This window comes from Oxyura jamaicensis, chromosome 14 (assembly GCF_011077185.1).
Source record: "Oxyura jamaicensis isolate SHBP4307 breed ruddy duck chromosome 14, BPBGC_Ojam_1.0, whole genome shotgun sequence".
NCBI lineage: Eukaryota > Metazoa > Chordata > Aves > Anseriformes > Anatidae > Oxyura > Oxyura jamaicensis.
In genome coordinates, this window is record NC_048906.1 from 7,506,767 (window position 1) to 7,525,187 (window position 18,421).

At 37.6% G+C, this 18,421-nt stretch overlaps 2 protein-coding genes across 7 annotated transcripts in view; both read right to left on the reverse strand.

Annotated features, from left to right (window-relative positions):
* The window catches only part of LOC118174377 (radial spoke head 10 homolog B2-like), a 23,645-nt gene extending 17,749 nt beyond the window's left edge, over nt 1–5,896 (reverse strand). For 2 of the 6 annotated variants that reach the window (XM_035339682.1, XM_035339681.1), the window contains exons 1-8: nt 5,201–5,894; nt 4,228–4,536; nt 3,420–3,495; nt 3,084–3,152; nt 2,676–2,849; nt 2,124–2,209; nt 1,374–1,494; nt 327–503 (exon numbers count right to left, since the gene is read on the reverse strand). In XM_035339682.1, coding sequence (XP_035195573.1) covers nt 327–503; nt 1,374–1,494; nt 2,124–2,209; nt 2,676–2,849; nt 3,084–3,152; nt 3,420–3,495; nt 4,228–4,460 — 936 coding nt within the window. In that variant the 5' untranslated portion in view covers nt 4,461–4,536; nt 5,201–5,894. Of the gene's footprint in view, nt 1–326; nt 504–1,373; nt 1,495–2,123; nt 2,210–2,675; nt 2,850–3,083; nt 3,153–3,419; nt 3,496–4,227; nt 4,537–5,200 lie in introns of all 6 variants that reach the window. The other 4 variants (XM_035339685.1, XM_035339680.1, XM_035339684.1 and 1 more) reach the window with 4 other exon arrangements.
* A 316-nt stretch (nt 5,897–6,212) lies between these two features.
* Nucleotides 6,213–18,386, reverse strand: PMS2 (PMS1 homolog 2, mismatch repair system component). The gene is made up of 15 exons (XM_035339686.1): nt 18,297–18,386; nt 17,979–18,118; nt 17,384–17,470; nt 16,159–16,261; nt 15,317–15,500; nt 14,645–14,812; nt 12,964–13,061; nt 12,092–12,191; nt 11,866–11,950; nt 11,122–11,274; nt 9,859–10,750; nt 8,857–9,024; nt 8,280–8,380; nt 7,153–7,322; nt 6,213–6,790 (listed from the first exon to the last, which is right to left on the reverse strand). The coding sequence occupies exons 1-15, from the start codon at nt 18,329–18,331 to the stop codon at nt 6,647–6,649; spliced, it is 2,628 nt and encodes an 875-aa protein (XP_035195577.1). The 5' UTR covers nt 18,332–18,386; the 3' UTR covers nt 6,213–6,646.
* Between the last annotated feature and the right edge of the window lie 35 nt (nt 18,387–18,421).

The following is an 18,421-nucleotide window of genomic DNA, read 5'->3' on the forward strand; positions in this document are numbered from 1 at the left end:
AAATCCATTAGCTCATAGGATAAAAGCACTGACCAACTGCTGCAAAAGTCGAGATGCACCAATTGAACTTAAAATCTCCACAGTGACATGTATTTCATTATACACATAACACACTCTTAACTATAGAGTCAGACCAGTGACCCAGCAAAGTCCCTGAAAAGGCTCCTACTGTTCTCAGTGGACTCTGTCCTTGATGTTAGGATTCCATCTACAATGCAAATTGAATGTAGTTTTTGGTACAGAAATCTCAAGATACACTATACAAGATCAGCATGGACTCATCTGGTGTTTTCTCTTGCTTTGTCTCACTACTTGTCAATACACACCTTGCCATGCTTCTTATTACAAACCCATTCGCCATCGTACACTGCTCCACTGGCATAGATGAACCTCCCACGTCCATGTCGTTCCCCATTTACAAAATTCCCTATGTATTTATTTCTTAAAGGGTACTGAGATGCAGGCATTCTCTTCAGAAACCATATGTGGGTGCCATATCCATGCTGAAAAAAAATTGTGTGGTTAAAAAACAAGTCTCCAGAAGAGCTACTACTGCTACTTGTCCTGACTTTTATAAAGGACGACCTCGCAGGCATCTCTAAGAGTTGCTACTGATAAATCTCTCAAATAAAAGCACACAGCGAATAGCTGTAGTACTTCAAACCATACACAGAACTATATTCTACAAATATGCATGGGAAAAGCATTCAGAGGATATACAAAATGAACACATACTTAAGCAGGCTTTACCAACAGGACTCCTAAAAATATCCTTCCTATCTGAATCCTTTCAACTGTAATGCTGAACAGCCAGGTGAGGAACAGCATGCCACAAAGCGCCATGATGTTCCAGAAGCTGGATTCCTTGACAATTTTATGCAGAGTAAAAAGACAGAGGAAGTGGCTCCCATTCTTTTTCCAACAGAATAATATATGGAAGGAACAAAAAATGCCAGAAATCTTATATCATAAAACTTTTACAAGAGGGAGCAGTGAAGTCTCATATTTTACAGATGACAGAAGTAAACTGTCACATACAGTCATGGCCTTATCTCAAGCTTTATCTCAAGTCTTATCTCAAGCTAAGTAGAGCCACAAAAATTGAACTTTTCTAATGGCAAATAAGATTCTTAATAATAATAAAAAAAAGTTTTTAAAATTAAATTATGATTTTTAAGATTAAATCAGAAGCAGTTAAAAATGGGAATACTCCAAACATAAGAAGTAACTTACAACACCCATCATATTTCCTCGATCTCAACTAGCATGATCATACCATGCTCCTTTGATCTTGCACAGAACTTCCTATCTAGTTTGAACAGAGCGAAGGATAGATGTTCAACTAAAAAGGTTGCTGGGGAAGAAATCAATACCTGTATGCCATACACCCACTGTCCAATATACTCTTGATTATCTGTCAACCACCTCATTCTTCCTCTTCCATGACGTACATTTTTCTCCCACTGACCTTCATAGGTATTGCCAGACTTATAGCTGCAAAAAGAAAAAAATGTTAAGATTTCACACTGAATTCTGAGTGGGTCTTATGAAAGCAGAATTTATACAAAGCCTCAACGCTAATAAATTTAGCATTTCTTAGTGTCAAGTATTAGTGTTAGTTTGTAAGCTGGCTCACTGTGACATGGATATACAGGTTTGACTGTACTTACTCTTTACCAAATTTTAACTAATAAACCATTGTAAAAATATTAACCAGATCTTTTTTTCTCCTAAGAGTCTCTGTCATAACTAATAAAAATATTATTTTATATATAACTAGAGCAAATAATTCATTTGTTCATGAAAGCACCTCTATCTGTTCAAATCAATTCAGTTCGTTTTGAAATGTTGATTTGTGGTTTACTAAAGCTGATTCAGGATGATTTCATCTTTAAAGTCTTTCTTTTTGGCAATAATCAGTATAAATACATTAACATAAAAACATAACTCATAGAGGTCTACATTATTACTGTCAAGCACCTCGTACAGTTATTTTTCCACTGCAGGAAGTGCATACTACTATGAAATGGCAGCACTTGCACCTGCTTTAAACAATAGGAAAAAACATACGATAAAATATGCAAAATAAAAAATATGAAGAACAGGAGTGTTATCATTTTTACCATCTCATTCCCCATCCTTCCTTGACGTTATTTACCCAGTCACCTGAATACCAAGAGGTGTGCTCCCGATCATAATAAACGGTACCCTGAAAGAAACAGTACCATCAATTTACATCAATACCTAAGTACTCATCTACACTTAGAAAACATCACTTGGTCTGTCTAACACATCTGGGAGGTAGGTTCACTTTATCCTTTGTGGAAAGCAGTAACACACTGCTGATAGAATGTGGCTACGGATACAGTCATTAATTTTGGTTTTGTCATCATCTAATTGGAACAGTCTTAAGGATTAACAGAACACACAACAGACCAATTACTCTTTTGGCAGACTACTCATCCCTTCTACTACAAACAAGATCCCAACGCAGTTGTTTTAATTACTATTCACAACCTCAGAAATGGTCCTAACAAAAAAAAGAAGGGAATCTCTATGTAGGATAAGACCATGCAATGATACAAAACATTTCTGGGAAATCCCTGCACAAGAGTGGATTATGTTCTAGAAGGCACACACCCAAAACTATGCTCTTTTTTGGTGTTTTTATTTACCTTTCCATGTCTTTTGCCTTTATACCAGTAACCAATATAAGAAACTGGATGGGTACTGCTCCTGAAAAAGCCAAATCCATGCCTAAGTCCATTCTCGATCGATCCTTCATAATAGCTGCCATCATTCCATGTATAGCATCCATTAAACATCTGCACATTCTTAACAAATGTTCCCTAAAAGATTAAATTACAACATTTAAAAAACTAAGGCATTTGACTGACTGTTCCTTGTTAACACAAGGAAGATATAACCAACTCTAAGGACTCAGATTTATGGCTGAAGTCATTACCGCAGTTCTGCAGTTGCAACCTATATTGTACCAATTACTGTAATGTAACTACTTCCCTTGAATTTACACATCTAATCGGCTGTAACAGTGTTCAGTCACAAGGTATAACGCACTTTACCTCATACTTCACTCCATCGGCCCATGTATAAGTCCCTTGTCCATGCATAAACCCTTCAGAAAACATGCCCTTTAAAAAGAAAAGAACAGTATTGTTTGCAAATTTATTCCAACCACAACTGAAGCCTACAGTGACTATAAAATTTAATAATAATAGCATATTAAACTCCCTCCAACTACTAGTTGCCAATTAAGTTTTAATGCCAGAAACCAACAGAGTTTTCAATGCTTACACATTTTAAGCACTCAACCTCCACCTACATTAAGAGAAACGATCTGTTTGATCTAGAAAAATAAGTTGATCCATCGCTACTAATTTTTTAATTTATACACCCACCTTATACATGTTTCCTCCTTCAAAATATGCAACACCTTCACCCTCATACAGTCCATGGACTTTTTCACCTTCATAGCTACAAGGAAAACAAACTAAAGATGAACGTTTCAAGTCATCAATACACCTAAATCATGGCAGACATACAATAAATGACTTTTGTTTTACCATGGTTTGAACACAGGTCAGTTGTTGTATCTTGTGTAGAAAATAGACCTACAAAATTTCCAGTTTTCATAATCCTCCCTGTAGTATTTCACATAATTACTGTGTTGCCACAGACCCAAATTATTTTCAATTAAAAAATAAATAAAATAAAATCATACTGGCAGCATTTATTAGCTTACAACCAGGCAACCTGGTGAATATGTGAAACATTACATACAGTTCCCTTGAACGACAAAAGTATTTGTTATACAATGGATTCACCTGGATCCCTCAGTTCAGGGTATTTCTAAGGGATATGAACAGCCCTACACATTAAAAGGCAGCAACAACCGAAAATTAAGGGATGTGGGTAAATTTTTTCTACATGTCAGTGTATTTAGACTAAACTTCACCACGCCTGAACAAAGCTTAAAGAATGAGACTTCTGGCAAGCAGCGAGTGCCAGCAACACTCTAGGATCCAAGAAAGCAGTAGAATTTCTATGTGTATCACTTTTATAGGGTGTCAAGGCTACCAGATCTGAATAAACTCATATGCTGCCTCAAATCAGGGATATGATTCGTATTTGTATGACAAAAATATGTATCACTGTACACCACAGATACTTAAATGAGAATTCCCAATTTAACTGTAACAACCATACCTTTTTACAATAAGCTGAGTAAGAACAGGCTCCTCATAGTATTGGGGAACATTTTGGACCGGATGTTCTTCTACCTCCTCTGGTTCTTTGTCTGATACTGCTGCACCTGTCTGTGCTTCCTGCAAATCTGTTAGCTTTGTTGAACTACTCTCAGTTCTGGCATCTTGTTCAGCGATAGAAGAACGTACAGACCTTTCTGACTTCTTGACATCTTTCTTCTTATCTTTTGCCATAACTACTGAATTGCCTCAACATCTATTATCCTCCCAAGTACCTACTGTCTTCTCATACAAAGATCTTTCCCCAAGTCTGATGCAAAAAAAAAAACAAACAACACAGGTAACTACATTAAAAAATTATAAATCTATCCTTAAATATATTCACTTAAATACATACACATATTCATACAGGTATTTAAAATCAGTGCTGTAATAAGAGTAATTCCTCAAAGAAGTGTTTTCAGCTTGCGGTAGTCAGACTGCAGGGTTAACCAGAACCAATGTCTGCCTCTATGAAATCCATCAAATACTGACAAAACACTATCATTAGTAGACCAATTTTTGCTATGCAGAGAGGTGTCCATCTTTACTACGGGAGTTTTAGGGTCTAGATTTAATCATGTAGAAAGAGGGCAGTTTGGTGGGCTTCTTTGAAGTTACGGTTGCAATAATATTTTGGATTTTAAACTACTTTTGTTGAATTGCACACAACCACAACATACTATAACCATACAGTAATTAGAGCTTATGAAAAAACAGGCTATTCTGCCAGTTGTTACACGAATGTCTTGGGACAGCTTCCCCAGTCATAAAATAAATAAATAAATAAATAAATAAATAAATAAACGAGAAAATAAAAAATCCCACTCTTTTCACAGACGGGCCACCGCTGCTCTGTAATACAAGAATCAACCCCGCATTTTGCAGCGGTGGGAACCGACAGAGCCAGCCTCAAACACCCGCCATGTTCTCACCACAGCCTGGCTCCAGCAAGCGCCTGAACCCCCCAGGCACTATCACAACAATTGTGCCCAGGCTGCGCGGAAGACCCGAGCGAGAGCGAAATAGCGACCGGGTGCAGCCCCCGGAGCACGGGCAGAGCCGCGGGGGCCCCCCGGCCGCCGCCGCCTCACGGCCGCCGCCCGCTCCCGCGCAGCCGCCGCTTGGCCGGGGCTGCCGTAGCCGTAGCAACTGCGGCGCCCAGCCCGGCCCCGAGGCCCCGCCGCCGCCCGGGGAAAAGCCCAGAGCGGGCCCGCCCCGTGCCGCCCTCAGGGGTGCGTTCGCCCCCTCGTCCGGCGCTGAGGGGAGCCTGTCTTTGTGCTCGCTGTAGGGCCGGAGTCGGTGGTTACTGCCTTAACGTGGGCCGCGAGGGAAACCGCTTTGCCTTGGGTTTATTTTACTTTGTGAAATCATGGATTAAAACTACCCGTTAGCAGATGTTGAACTCGTTCCATAGATAGTGTATTTATGGTACTTGGCACATTCACACTCAAACGCAAGACAGCTATAGACATTTGGATATGGTCTCTGTGTGCGCCCAAAGCCACAAAGCTGAGAGAAGCAGGAGATGCTGACCTGCACCAGGACAGCTCCACCATGACAGCCACAGCGCTCCATAAAAAAAGAACAGTAAAAAATAAAAAAAGTCCCCCTATGTCAAATCTTAGTCCTATGGAAGTCAATGACCTTTTTAGTTGTTTTTAATATGACAATTTTCTAATTACTGTGATTCTAGTAAGAGAAGATTTGGTCTGACTTGTAATACTCCTCCCCCTTGCCCGGTGAAACAGTTTTTAGTGTGTTAATTCTCTGAAAAACAAGCACTGTTCTTGAAAAAAAAGTGTTTGAGATATGAATGGGAACAATGCTAATTAAAAGTAAATATGCTGGATAAGTTATTCTTTTTGAACATTAACCAGCGATGCCAGTAAGTTAATCGTTAAATGCAATATTAATGCTTGAAGTAATTATCCAATGAAAACCAGCTTTAGTGTAAGTAAAAAACAATTGTATTTCCCTTGCAGATCATTTACATTTTCTTTAAATGATCTGTTTGTACATCCTGTATATGATAATTTTATGTTTTATGGCATTACTAGACTTAACGTTACACTTAATCACTGTATTTGCTACAACTGAGGGTCACCCACTCTTGCTCTTTATATATAAATATTTATTTAAAAAATCTTGATTACAAAAGTAATACAGAAGGCAAATCACAATAAAAGATGTTATTTACACATGAATTCCAGTATGTAGATATCGTTGATAATGAAACCCTGCTGAATGTTTTTAAGTGCTATTTTCAAATTTGCACACTGGCTAAAATGATTTTTAGTCAAAATAAGAGAACCATGATAAAAGGTTGAAATATTGCCAAGTTATTAAAATTGAAAGTGTTAATAAACAGCAACTGACTGTTATTCTGATGAAATCAAGTCTAGGCTGACTATGTGTCTCATGGTAGGCCTTCCATGGGGGCAGTTCCAGGGATGCTCAATCTCACCCATATGGGTGATCAGTTTTCTCATCTCCTGTATGTTCAGTGCAGTTCCAATCATCACCTGAAAATAAATGCAAAAAGAAAAGCTTACTCCATATTGACAACTGACATACAGATAAGAGCAGTACTCCCACTACTACAGCAAGTAAAATACTGTGCAAAGCATTAAAGACCTACAAAAAGACAAAATAGAAACAAATATGTTGTTCATCACTGCACTAGTTTGAACCAGAATAAAGAATTACCAGGATTCTTCCCAAGTTTCACTATACAAAGACAAGGAGTAAAATGAAGGACGTTGGCTGCTGACACCTAGCAGTAAATAAACTTCTCTTGCAAGACATATGCAGATACAGCCACATTATAATCCAATAGAAAATACAGTATTTACTTGAAAATAAACATCAAGTGCTTTATACTTACAGATTTTCTGCAAGCTCGAGAAGCAAACATCTGTCTGACCCTGGAGGGTCTACACATGACTCCGGGACAGTCACTTAACATGAAGATCAGCTCATCTATGTCTTGTGGACCAAAAGTCCAATTTTTGCTTGTTGGCAAAGATATTAACTTCACTCTCTGAGTTACAGGAGCTGAAAGATTTGCAATAATTAATAAAGAAACAGCATTACAGGACATTATTTTTTCTTGAGAGAAACATTGAGAAACTACTTTGATATGTTACTGTATTCTTTATATATGACAAAATTTAAATTTAGTCTTTTGATGGGATGTTATTAGCTAACCAAAGCAATGACTATAGCAGACATGCCTTTGTTTTTAACATTAACCAAGAATTGTTTGCAAACTTAAAATCAGATAGATCTGATTTCTGACAAACCCTTCAATTTCAAAGAGCAAATGATTTATGAAGGTGTTTTGAGGTTATGTGACTAAAAAATAATAAGGATTTTTGTTTGTTAGTAAAAGAATAATAATTAATAGCATTTCAGGCAAAAATTGGAGATTCTGAAGTGAAAAATAGGGAAATATCTGTAGTGACTTCCCAAATACCAAAGTGGTAACATACAATACTTTCACAATCCTTCCCAATAAAGATCTGAGATGTAAAGCAAGTTACATAACACATGTATAAGAAAAATAAGGAGCTTGCGGTTTATGCAATTTGATCAGAAATCCATAGCAAGTTAATGCTACAAAGAAAACCAAAGAACATTATTTACCAACACTATCTAATAGTTTAAAATTACTAGATTTACCATTTGCCTGTATCTAACCTTGCTGGGACCCACAGGTGTAATAATAAAGCAAAATGATTTTAGCGTGACACATTCAGAAAATACACATCCTGTCATAAAGCCAAACAGTGATGCCAAAGAGTCTCCAGCAACTTTAAAAAAACGGTGAGATAAATATTCTACATTGTTCTGTTAAATAGTGCAAAAACATCATAGAACGATGTCTTAAGAAAAAAAGCCTGTATACAATAATACATTATTTTAATGTTTCTGGCTAAAAGGATTCTTGCATAAGAATGGGAATGAAGCCATAGAACTTCCTTACTTCCAGTAATTCTGACACAAACTCACCGTCTTCATTTATCACAAAATCAAACCCATTTTTTCTGAATATTTCTAGGTTTTCAATCAATACTGTTTCATTTACAGCAGTTAAGTTGAGATTCTGAGGCCTGAAAGAGAAAAATACAGTATTGCATAGGTACATAGTAAACGCTGCTTAAGGTAGGGATAGCAACACAGGGCTCTCCAACAGAACATTTCATTTTGCTTTGAAAAAAAAATCTCACTACTGAGCAGAACGCTTTGTTTCCAAGTGTTACTTAACAGAATAAAATGAACTGGGCAGCACTCCTTGGTGCTATAGCTGTCTCCCCTATCTTCACTACATGACCAGGCTTACAAAATTAACATGTAATCCTGCCGTGAAATCTGTTTGACCACTGACTTGCTGCATAGCTATGAATATCTGTGGAATTTAGTTGTAACTCTGTGTGAAGGTTGACTCTTTGGAACACTGAACATAAAAATAGCTTTTGTTGTAAGTAGTTTGAAGTGTGAAATACTCCGTAAGTATAATCATAGATACCTTTCAAAAACATCAAATTAAACTTATAAAATTGTTAAAATAAACAATGAAAATACTTACGCTATCAGCTTCTGACCTTGAAGAACTGTGTGTTGTTGTAACATCTCAAAGTTGTACTTCTCATCAGTAGCATGTTGGTCAATTATGAAAAGATCAGAATTCAACTTTGCTATTATAAACCCTAAATTGAACTGGCCAATGATCTCCATTTTTGCAAACATTTCTTTACTGTAAATAGAAAATATGAACAGATTACAAGTCAAACCACATCAATGACCATGTCAGTGTAAAACTTCAAAACATCTTTATCTCCCCTGCAGAACACACTTTACATTTAAAGCAAAAATAAATACAATTGTAATTTAAGCAGGATATGAACAGGAAAAAAGAAAATGGTGATCTGGAATCTGGCACTGACTGATGATGCCATTCCGGGCACAGCACAATCCATCCTTAAAACAGGACTTGATCAGCATTCTTCCTATTACAAATACAGCCACTAGCAGTAATAAAATTATAAACAGGCAGTATGGTGATAGTCTAATTGGATAACACTGTAAGGTAGCACATACTTGCCACTTTCTTGCTACAAGAAGGCTTTGTTAATACCTTTTTCTTAAAATCAAAGTTCACAAATCATACACTGTTACTCACCAGTGACCATCTGAGCAAAACTTATTTTCACAGACACTGAATCACTGAATTTTAAATTCACATGAGGGAGAAATATGAGTTGTGGAATCTATTTAAGTGTTATCTGTCACGAAATTTGGCATTCCTCTGAAAATTACATATCTTAGCCAAGTCACATCTGAGATTTGTTGCCTTTTTAGTGTTTTTTTTTTTTTTTTCCACATTCTGCTTGCACTTAGTTCAAACAGCTGCAGACCTCTGTCACTCTTGCAAGAACGATGTTTTAATGGCATAAGCTAGATAAGAGATCCCCAAAATTAGAAAGTAGATTTAAGCATCCCTTCCACCTCCCCACACAAGACAGTCTTTATCTTTTCCCTTAAATGTATTTTGTTAATTCATGAATACATGTTAAGAAGGTTAAAATACCTGATCTCTTTTCTTAATTCATCTTCTGCTACTTTATTTTCTCCAGGACTAATTTTTGCTCTAAATCTTCTGTAATTCTGTTTTTCTGTACTTTTCCGTTGTTGCTGCATTACTTTTCTTACCCGTTCCGCTAAAACCTTCATAGAGAACTCAAGTGGCACAGTTTTCTTTTTAACTTCCACCAGTACATCAACAGTTGGCATGTAGTTTTTAGTATTCTTCACTTCAGGATGTACACCTGCCTTGAAGTCACCTGACTCACTTTTAAAACATTTTCCTCTCGGGGAAGAATTACTGGCTTCCAGAGATAAGTTACTTTGATTATTCCAGTCATTCATGCGATTTAACTTATGTTCAGTGCCCAAGACTTGAACATCACATTCCAATGATATCTCACTATGTCCAGCCGTTTTAGGACACTCACTTTGAAGTTGTTCTTCTGAGCTAGAGAATTCTTCTTCAGGAGGATTAATTACACTTTCACTATTGACGCAGCTCCCAGCTTCTGTTGTATTATATCCAACATCTGATTCAGAGGTGCTACAGAATCCAGAATCTGTATTGTCTTCTAATTTTCTCAAACATCTGTTTGGAATTGACATCTTTGACTCTGTCTCATGACAACTCTCAGATTCCTCACTCAAGGCAGTCTTTCGAGTCTTTATAGTACTCAAAACAGCATCAAGTGACAGTTGTCTAGGGGAGCTGTGCTGCTGTTTTGCCCTTTTAGGGCTTTGAAAATTACTCTCTGTTTGGTGGAGAGAGAACGATTCCCTTAATCTGGCAAGAGTCATTCTTTTTCCCCCACTGCTTGCATTTTCAGTTTCAGAATCCAGCAGCATTTCTTTCCGAGGCTTTTCTGTCTCTTCAGGAAGTGTTTTCTTCAAGTTGCCTAATAAAACCATTTAAAATAAATAAATAAATAAATAGCAACAACAACACATAAATATAAATTCTTTCTCTCTTCTTCTGGGAGGAAAACAAATCTCTTCCCAGTATTTTGTGAGAATTCTTTCAGACATCAATTAATTTTGTGTTAATCTTTTCCCCATACAGGTGACTAAAAATCGTATTGTATTAATAACTTTCTGTCTTCTTTTATTATATAATATTTTAGCATAAGCAACACATGAAAAAATCTGCCCTGAAAGGCATGTTAATTAAAAAGCAGAAACTTTCTGTAATTTCTTCTTTGGGTTTAAAACACATTTTTCAATTCTCTACCATATATCATACGTGAGACTTTCACATTTTGTGTCCCACCTGAAATATCCAGAAATTTCTGATTGACGTTCAGCTTGTTAAGGTCACTACCAAACATTTCCATCAGAGAAGTTTTTAAAATTGCTAATAAAATTTTTTCCTCCTGAAGTAAAATTTGCCTTTTGTCTGGAGTAACGTTGATGTCAACACATTCTAAAAATCAAAAGAAAGACAACCATATTATAGATGGAAAAATAAGCGTTTCTTCCGCCCTTGGTTCAAAGTTCCCTGCAGTTTTGCCCTCCATTTTTGTTTCACAGGATTGAAAACAAAACCAGTTAACATTCAAAGTATATCTGCAAATTATTTTTTTCAACATTCTAGCAAACAAAGCAGAAGCTAATTCTGCATAGTAACATAATCTTGTGACGTAATCTTGTGGTTAGCTTAAATACAAGATAGCTTTTTTTCTCATTCATTAAGAAGTTACTTCAGTCATGTAGAGTCTGTAGAGAAAAAGTAGAACCACAGCTAGACTCCATCCTCACCAAATATAGATCAAAAAACAATTTAATTGCAGAAAGTTAAGGTTGGAAAAGCCCTCCAAGCTCATCTGGTCCAACCATCCCCCTACCACCAATGTCACCCACTAAACCATGTCCCTAAGCACCACATCCAACCTTTCCTTAAACACCCCCAGGGGCGGTTTTCTAAATAACTGAGATATTCTTTAAATAAGTATGATTTATTCCTCAATGAAGTTTTAGCCTTTACAGAAGTTACTGAAAATTATTCATAACTCACCAGAATCCACACAAATGTTAAGGACGATAAAAGGATACTGGTGTTTATTGTACATGTGATAAACTTCATTCACAACCTTGACAACCTGCAGGGGTGGAAAATCAATTAAAACTAGTACTGTTATCTTGTCTTTCAAACCAGAATGCTATTTAACCCCCCACAAAACAACAAATGTTCTAAACCTTATCTTATACAATTCAGAAAAAAAAAAAAAAAAAAAAATCACCTTTGCTGGATCACATGGACGTTGGTTGATAAAGAAAAATTGTCTGTCTGTTGCACTCCTTCCAACACCATGATCACAACGAGAAATGAAGCCTGTAATACTGTTGAATAAGAATATAACAGTAAGGTAAAATGGAGGAGGAAAACAAAAGAAATTTTTCTGAGTTGGAGCGTATTTCAGGGAAAAGTGTTTTATAAACTGCTAAAAGAAACCCTATTACACAGCATCAGCAAGTATGCATACTTATTGTCCTCTCCCAGTTCCTTATCTAACAAAGGCTTGATGTTCAGCTCAAAAAGTCATCAGACATTTGAACAAGTTATTGTCTGATTTAAAAAAAAAAAAAGTGGCATTTGTAATTTTTCTGCTCTGAAAGCAGAAGAGAGGTCAATTGTGAACTGGCATTGGTCAGATATTGATGCATCTATCTGTCAACTTCAGCTATAGTGAGGGTGGAAAATACACTTTAAGTAAAGGGTAATTTACTTACGTAAACTGATTCACATTCATTTCATACTATTTCTCAGTAACATTACTGATGAAATACAGGTGTAAAGCATGGATACAACTCATGTATGCAACTACTCAGAGCACCTTCATAGATGACATTCAGCAGATTACAGTAATATAAAACTAGATGGGTCACAAGGGATAGCAGTTCCGCTATTCCCTCTCATCTGACTGTCAACATCTTAGTCCTGCCCTGAGTTATCTTTTTAAATCAAGTGATGCTGTTTCCCAAACTGTATACTAATACCTACTATGCTGTTCTTAGTTATTTTTAGTACTGTTAACTGCATTTTTATTTATTTTTTTATTTAGGATTATGCTCAAATGCCACTGGCAACACTGCTTTATACTTCTCTAATTACCTATAAAGATTTTGTGGCATGTTGGTAGCGTTAAGTCCATATTCTTCACAAACAGCTTCATTAGGGGGTAGCTGAACAAAAGGGATGAGGCTCTGCAACTAAAAAAAAAAAAAAATTAAATTTCTTCTATTACTATTTATTAACTTTAAACTCCATTTGATAAAAGGGTATTTCTTTTCAAGTTGACTCATTCAGATTACCCAAAACCCAAATCTAGCCTAGCAGAAGACAGTAACACTCCTGATGAGTGCTGAAGGTATTGCTACATTTAAGGACAGATTTAGATTAGACATTAGGAAGAAGTTCTTTACTAAGAGGGTGGTAAGGCACTGGAACAGGCTGCCTAGAGAAGCTGTGGAAGCCCCATCCCCTCTTACTGCACAAGGAGCAGTAAAATATTTTGACTTCGGAGAAACTTGTTGCCCCTTTAAAATAACCTGGCCATTACAAAGTCTTTGTCATGGAAGCGTTTAAGGCCAGGCTGGATGGGGTTTTGAGCAACCTGGTCTAGTAGTAGGTGTCCCCACCCATGGCATGGTGTTAAAATTAGATATCCCTTAAGGTCCCTTCCAACCCAAACTGTTCTATGTCTTACTTGTTTAACAGACCCTTACTTTAAAAGGCACATAGAAAAACAAAATGATTGACCGAAGTTGGAATCTCCAGCTACCTACACATTACCTAAACAAGTTTTATGCAAAATAAAAAGGCAAGAAGGGTAATAGAAGTTTCTTCTGAAAGAACAATAAAACTACTAGAAAATATGTGCTATTTGAATCACAAATTACCTAACAGATGAAGGGACACATTTTCCCAATCGTGGCACTATTTTTTTTTCCTGTCATTACAACACCTCCTACTGATTTTACATTCACATACTCAATATTACATAACCAGGTTATAATCAATATATTCTACTCAGGTAACACTGAATTTTCAGCTACGCTTTTGCTATCTGGCAAGACAAAGTTACATCTTTTGTCTAATCTTTCAGTGATAGCATGAACAGGCTTTGAAAACTGCAAGAGCACTCTGAAGGGTAGAAGGGCTTAACAACCAGAAGGCAGCTATCAAGCACTCAATATTCCTGGTAGTTGTAGGATATGGTTCTAGAAAGGGTGCTTTGAGTTTCTTTCCTTTTTGCTTCCTTCTAGATGCTAACAATTATTTTTATAGCTATTATTTAGAAAGCATCAGAGTCCATATTTCTACAGGGGCTGATTGCAACATCCATTTAAAGGTTTATGAGGCAGGCATTGCCTCAGTTTTCCCAGTAAGACTGTCACATCACAACTATTTTTAGGATTATTTTTTTAATTGCTTGCTCTTGCAATAGACCTTGATGTCCATTCTGTTTTTTGAAAGCACAAATCATGGACCTTCAGAGGCTTTCTGTCAGAACAACTCATAAAACTGTCTTCAGAGCTATTAAGCATTAACCTTATCTCCTAAATCATTTCTCATCCATCAAAACACAGTTCCTCTTAGATATAGAAACTTCAGGTGAACTGTAAAGGCTGCACTGTTTCCCTTTCTTCAACCTGTAGGGTGTGCTAGAAGTCAACACAAGCTTCATCCTTTTATGTCTTTTAAAGGTTTCCTGCATCCCCTCTATTTTAATGAGGCCTTAAAACTACATCTCTCTAACTACATTACCTCCCTTTTCAGTAGCATGTAATACCTGTTTTTGCCCAAATACTGCTCCAATGTTTTCCTTTAAACTAGGACTTCCAGTAGTGGATACCACAGAGCTTTTTTTCCCTTGGCCGACCTGATTAGTGCAATTAATCCGCACTCCTTTCGAAATAATACAGTATGCTTGCAATATCTGGACCATTTTTGCATATTCCTATTAAAGAAAAAAGAAAGTTCACACTTATACAAAATGCCTTTTTAAAACAAAATTGTATAACACTTTCAATATTTGCATGCAACAGAGACTTTATTGTGTCCAAAAGAGGGAGTGTCAGATTTTCTTTAATTGTTACAAGCTAAATGTATGTGTATATATATATATGAAAAATAGATGTGTGCAAATAGTCATACATTTTTTATTAACCTATGTCATATTTACAAGATTGATATTCAGTCATTTTTATCACAGCATTCCCTGATTTAAAAAAAACAAAGTGATCGTGTTGTTGTTTCTTTTCAGCACACGGAAATTTGAGACTGCATCTCTAAAACTATTCATTGCAAAACGGAAGAGGAGAGTATATGGGAACACTGCTTATTATATGAAGATGTAAGACAGGCATGAAACAATCTGACAATATCAGAACTGAACATTATTCAGCAGTGAAGAAATCTGAGGTAAGACAGTCTTAAATTAGTAATTTCTGATCTAACCTACCTTTTTAATGTTTCTTTGAAATTCTTTATGTCGTACCGGCAAAGTATAAAACAACTGCTGTATGTTAACAGTTGTTCCTTGTTGTCGCGGATATGGAGTTTTCTGAGTAATTTTACCATTGTGGTCAAATACCAAACGAGTCCCAACCTTTGCAGATTTATGGCAGGTAAAAATAGAAACCTCACTGAAGGAGGGAAGAAGGCAACAGAATTACTGACTATTCCTTACAACCTCATCAAGCACAGAAAACATTTATGTATTTTTAATCATAGTTAAGTTTTCACCACAACCAACTTAAAATATAACTGAAGAGTAGTGTAACATTTTCCTAGCTACAACACAAACGTTTTTATCCCTTTCATTCTTCTCATAAAATGCAAAGTTAAAATCTGTTTTGGTAGGACACTACATTTGTCATACTAACACACAACAGCATAACATTCTTGTTGCAAAAAAAGCTGTGCTATTTCAAACACAGCTTCTCTTGGAGGAGTTTAAATGCATTTTTAATGAATTGCAGTAACTGCAGTCTAGCAAGCAGCACTTAGGTATAACATCAGGGTACCAAAGGCTTTTGCAAATACACAATTGCATCCTGGAGAGCCTTGCATACTGAAGTAATGCTAAATTTTGTACATAAAAGGACCATTCAGATGCTTAGAATAATTTTGGATGGAAAGAACCTCAGGATGTCATGCAACCTACTACTCAGAATGGAGCTTACCTCAAGTAACTGCAAGTTCCCAAAGCCTCAATTTATCAATAATGGTAAGCTGAAAAGTTGGCTTCAGTCATTTTTGAGTACAGTAATGTTTTACTAGTAAGAAGGTTAACGTTAATACCTTAATGCACACAGTGAGCTGAGAGCTTCACCTCGAAACCCAAATGTTTCAACATGTACTAGATCAGAAAAATCTTGTATCTTTGATGTATAATGTTTCAGAGCTGGAAAGAGATATTTAAAATATATATTTCACTTCAAAGTGACAGTGGTCTATGCAAGTAGGTTTTGCATGAATATCAAGAAGCAAAATAAACTTTTGTATTATTCATTATTTAAATAATAAGAGACAAAATAATTAAATGTGCAACGTTTCCTTTCTGCTATACAAGATCCCTCTAGAATCCTCAGATATACCTATTATTCCATACTTACACCTGAAATTCACACAGCATTATTGACACATGCATCACAAGATGCTTCAGAGCAGCATGCAGGAGCTGTTTCTGCCACTGTTGTACCTGTCACAGATGCTGCCAACTCAAAAAAACTGCAGAGGCATGCTGTGCAACGGTATACAGCAGGCAGGGATAAGCCTGTGCACCATGACCACAGATGGGAAGAACTCATTCTACATGACCAGCACAGCACTAGTCACCAGGTAACAACCTGAGCTTCTGACAGCACTCAACTTTCTCTGTCCTGAACAGCAGAACAATGAGTTTGCTAGTTACCAGATAAACACTGTGAGCACACAAAGTTACTCACTAATAACTTACGGTGAAAGAGATCCCTAACTACTACATGAAAGAGAAAAGATGAGTATTTCTGTTGCAATGGGTAGTTACATTTGTCAGACAGTATCGTGGCTGCTCTCATTCTGCATTACTTAAAAATAGCAAATGGAAAGTTTGACAGTCAAGCATGCAATGTCAGTACATGGTCAGCAACTACTCCAGTTCACAATTCATTTCTCAAAAGCAGTCACTCTCACAAAGTTTGACTCCTTCAGCAGTGATGACTCAATGTGAATAAGTCTACATGAACAGTTCTGGGATGTTCTCCTCTATAATTACATCTATTCTATGTTCCACTTAAACAAGCAATCAAATCAAAGACTACTTCTGAGCGACAAGAACTATAACCACAACAGCACTTAGGAAGTTCATTCTAGTTTTGCTCAAGTCAAAGCATGTTATGCAAGCATTACGTAAATGCCAAGTACTCATTAAAAATGACTAGATATAGGAAATTTGTAAAAAACAACAACACAACATAGTAGTAATTATACTGAAAATATATTTTCAACATGTCCAAATATAAGTTATGAAAAAGGTTAAACTTACTCAAGCCTTCAAAGTTTTCTTCTTCCACTCCTTCTCCATTATCTGAAACCTCTATCAGTTCTGTTCCATGATCCTTCAGCTTTATATCTACAAATTTGACAAATAGTTTTTAAACTCTATACATTTATAGGCAACATTCAGCATTAATTATGTCCTTTAAACAACTTTACCATACAACTGTACCATACAACTGTTTTAACAACAACAAAAAGTCCTCATATCTGTCAAAAGTCACACAACCTAGCACAAGCCTGCCTGTACTTTCAGGTCGCGCTTTGGCCCGTACAGAAGTTTTCCCCATTGCAACAGCTCTTATCCTGGTACTGCTGCAACTGCAGTCCTGCCTTAAAGGTCTGTGAGCTTGAGGTAGCAGAGCCCAATCACCACAACGATTTAGGGTCAGAACAGGCTGCAGATGACGAAGCGCAGACAAACTGAGCCTGCACCAGCTCAACTGGTGCCCAGGAACACAAATGCTTTGCGTATATGAGTGGTAAAATCGCTGCCAACACACTCTGAAGCGCACTTCACAGCGAGGAAACAGACGCATCCCAAATCTCGGGGCGGGCTCACGAGGTGCTGACAGGCACCTTACCGATGTTGGTAGCTCCAGCGTCCAGGCTGTTCTCCACCAGCTCCTTGACGGCGGTGCCGAGGTTCAGGACGACCTGCCCAGAACAGATGCGATGCACGGACCTGCTGTCGATGGCCCTGATGGCCTTGGCGGGCTCCGGGCTGCAAAGAGAGAGAAGGGATGAAGGGGTCCTGGGGGGAACGGCAGGACCCAGGAGGGGCGGGGCCCAGCAGGCCGCGACCGCTGCAGGGCCTGGCACGGGGAGGAGCAGGGCGAGGCTCCCGGCATCTCCGGGCACACGGAGGGCCAAGGGGCCCGAGCCCGGGCCCGTTCCCTCACCTGGGCTGCTCCGCCGCCGCCGCCGCCGCCTCCATCGCGCCCCCCCGTCCTCCGCCCGCCTTCGCCACGGCCCCGCTCGCCTCAGGAAGCCCCGCCCCCTCCCGGCCCCGCCATTGGCCGCCGGA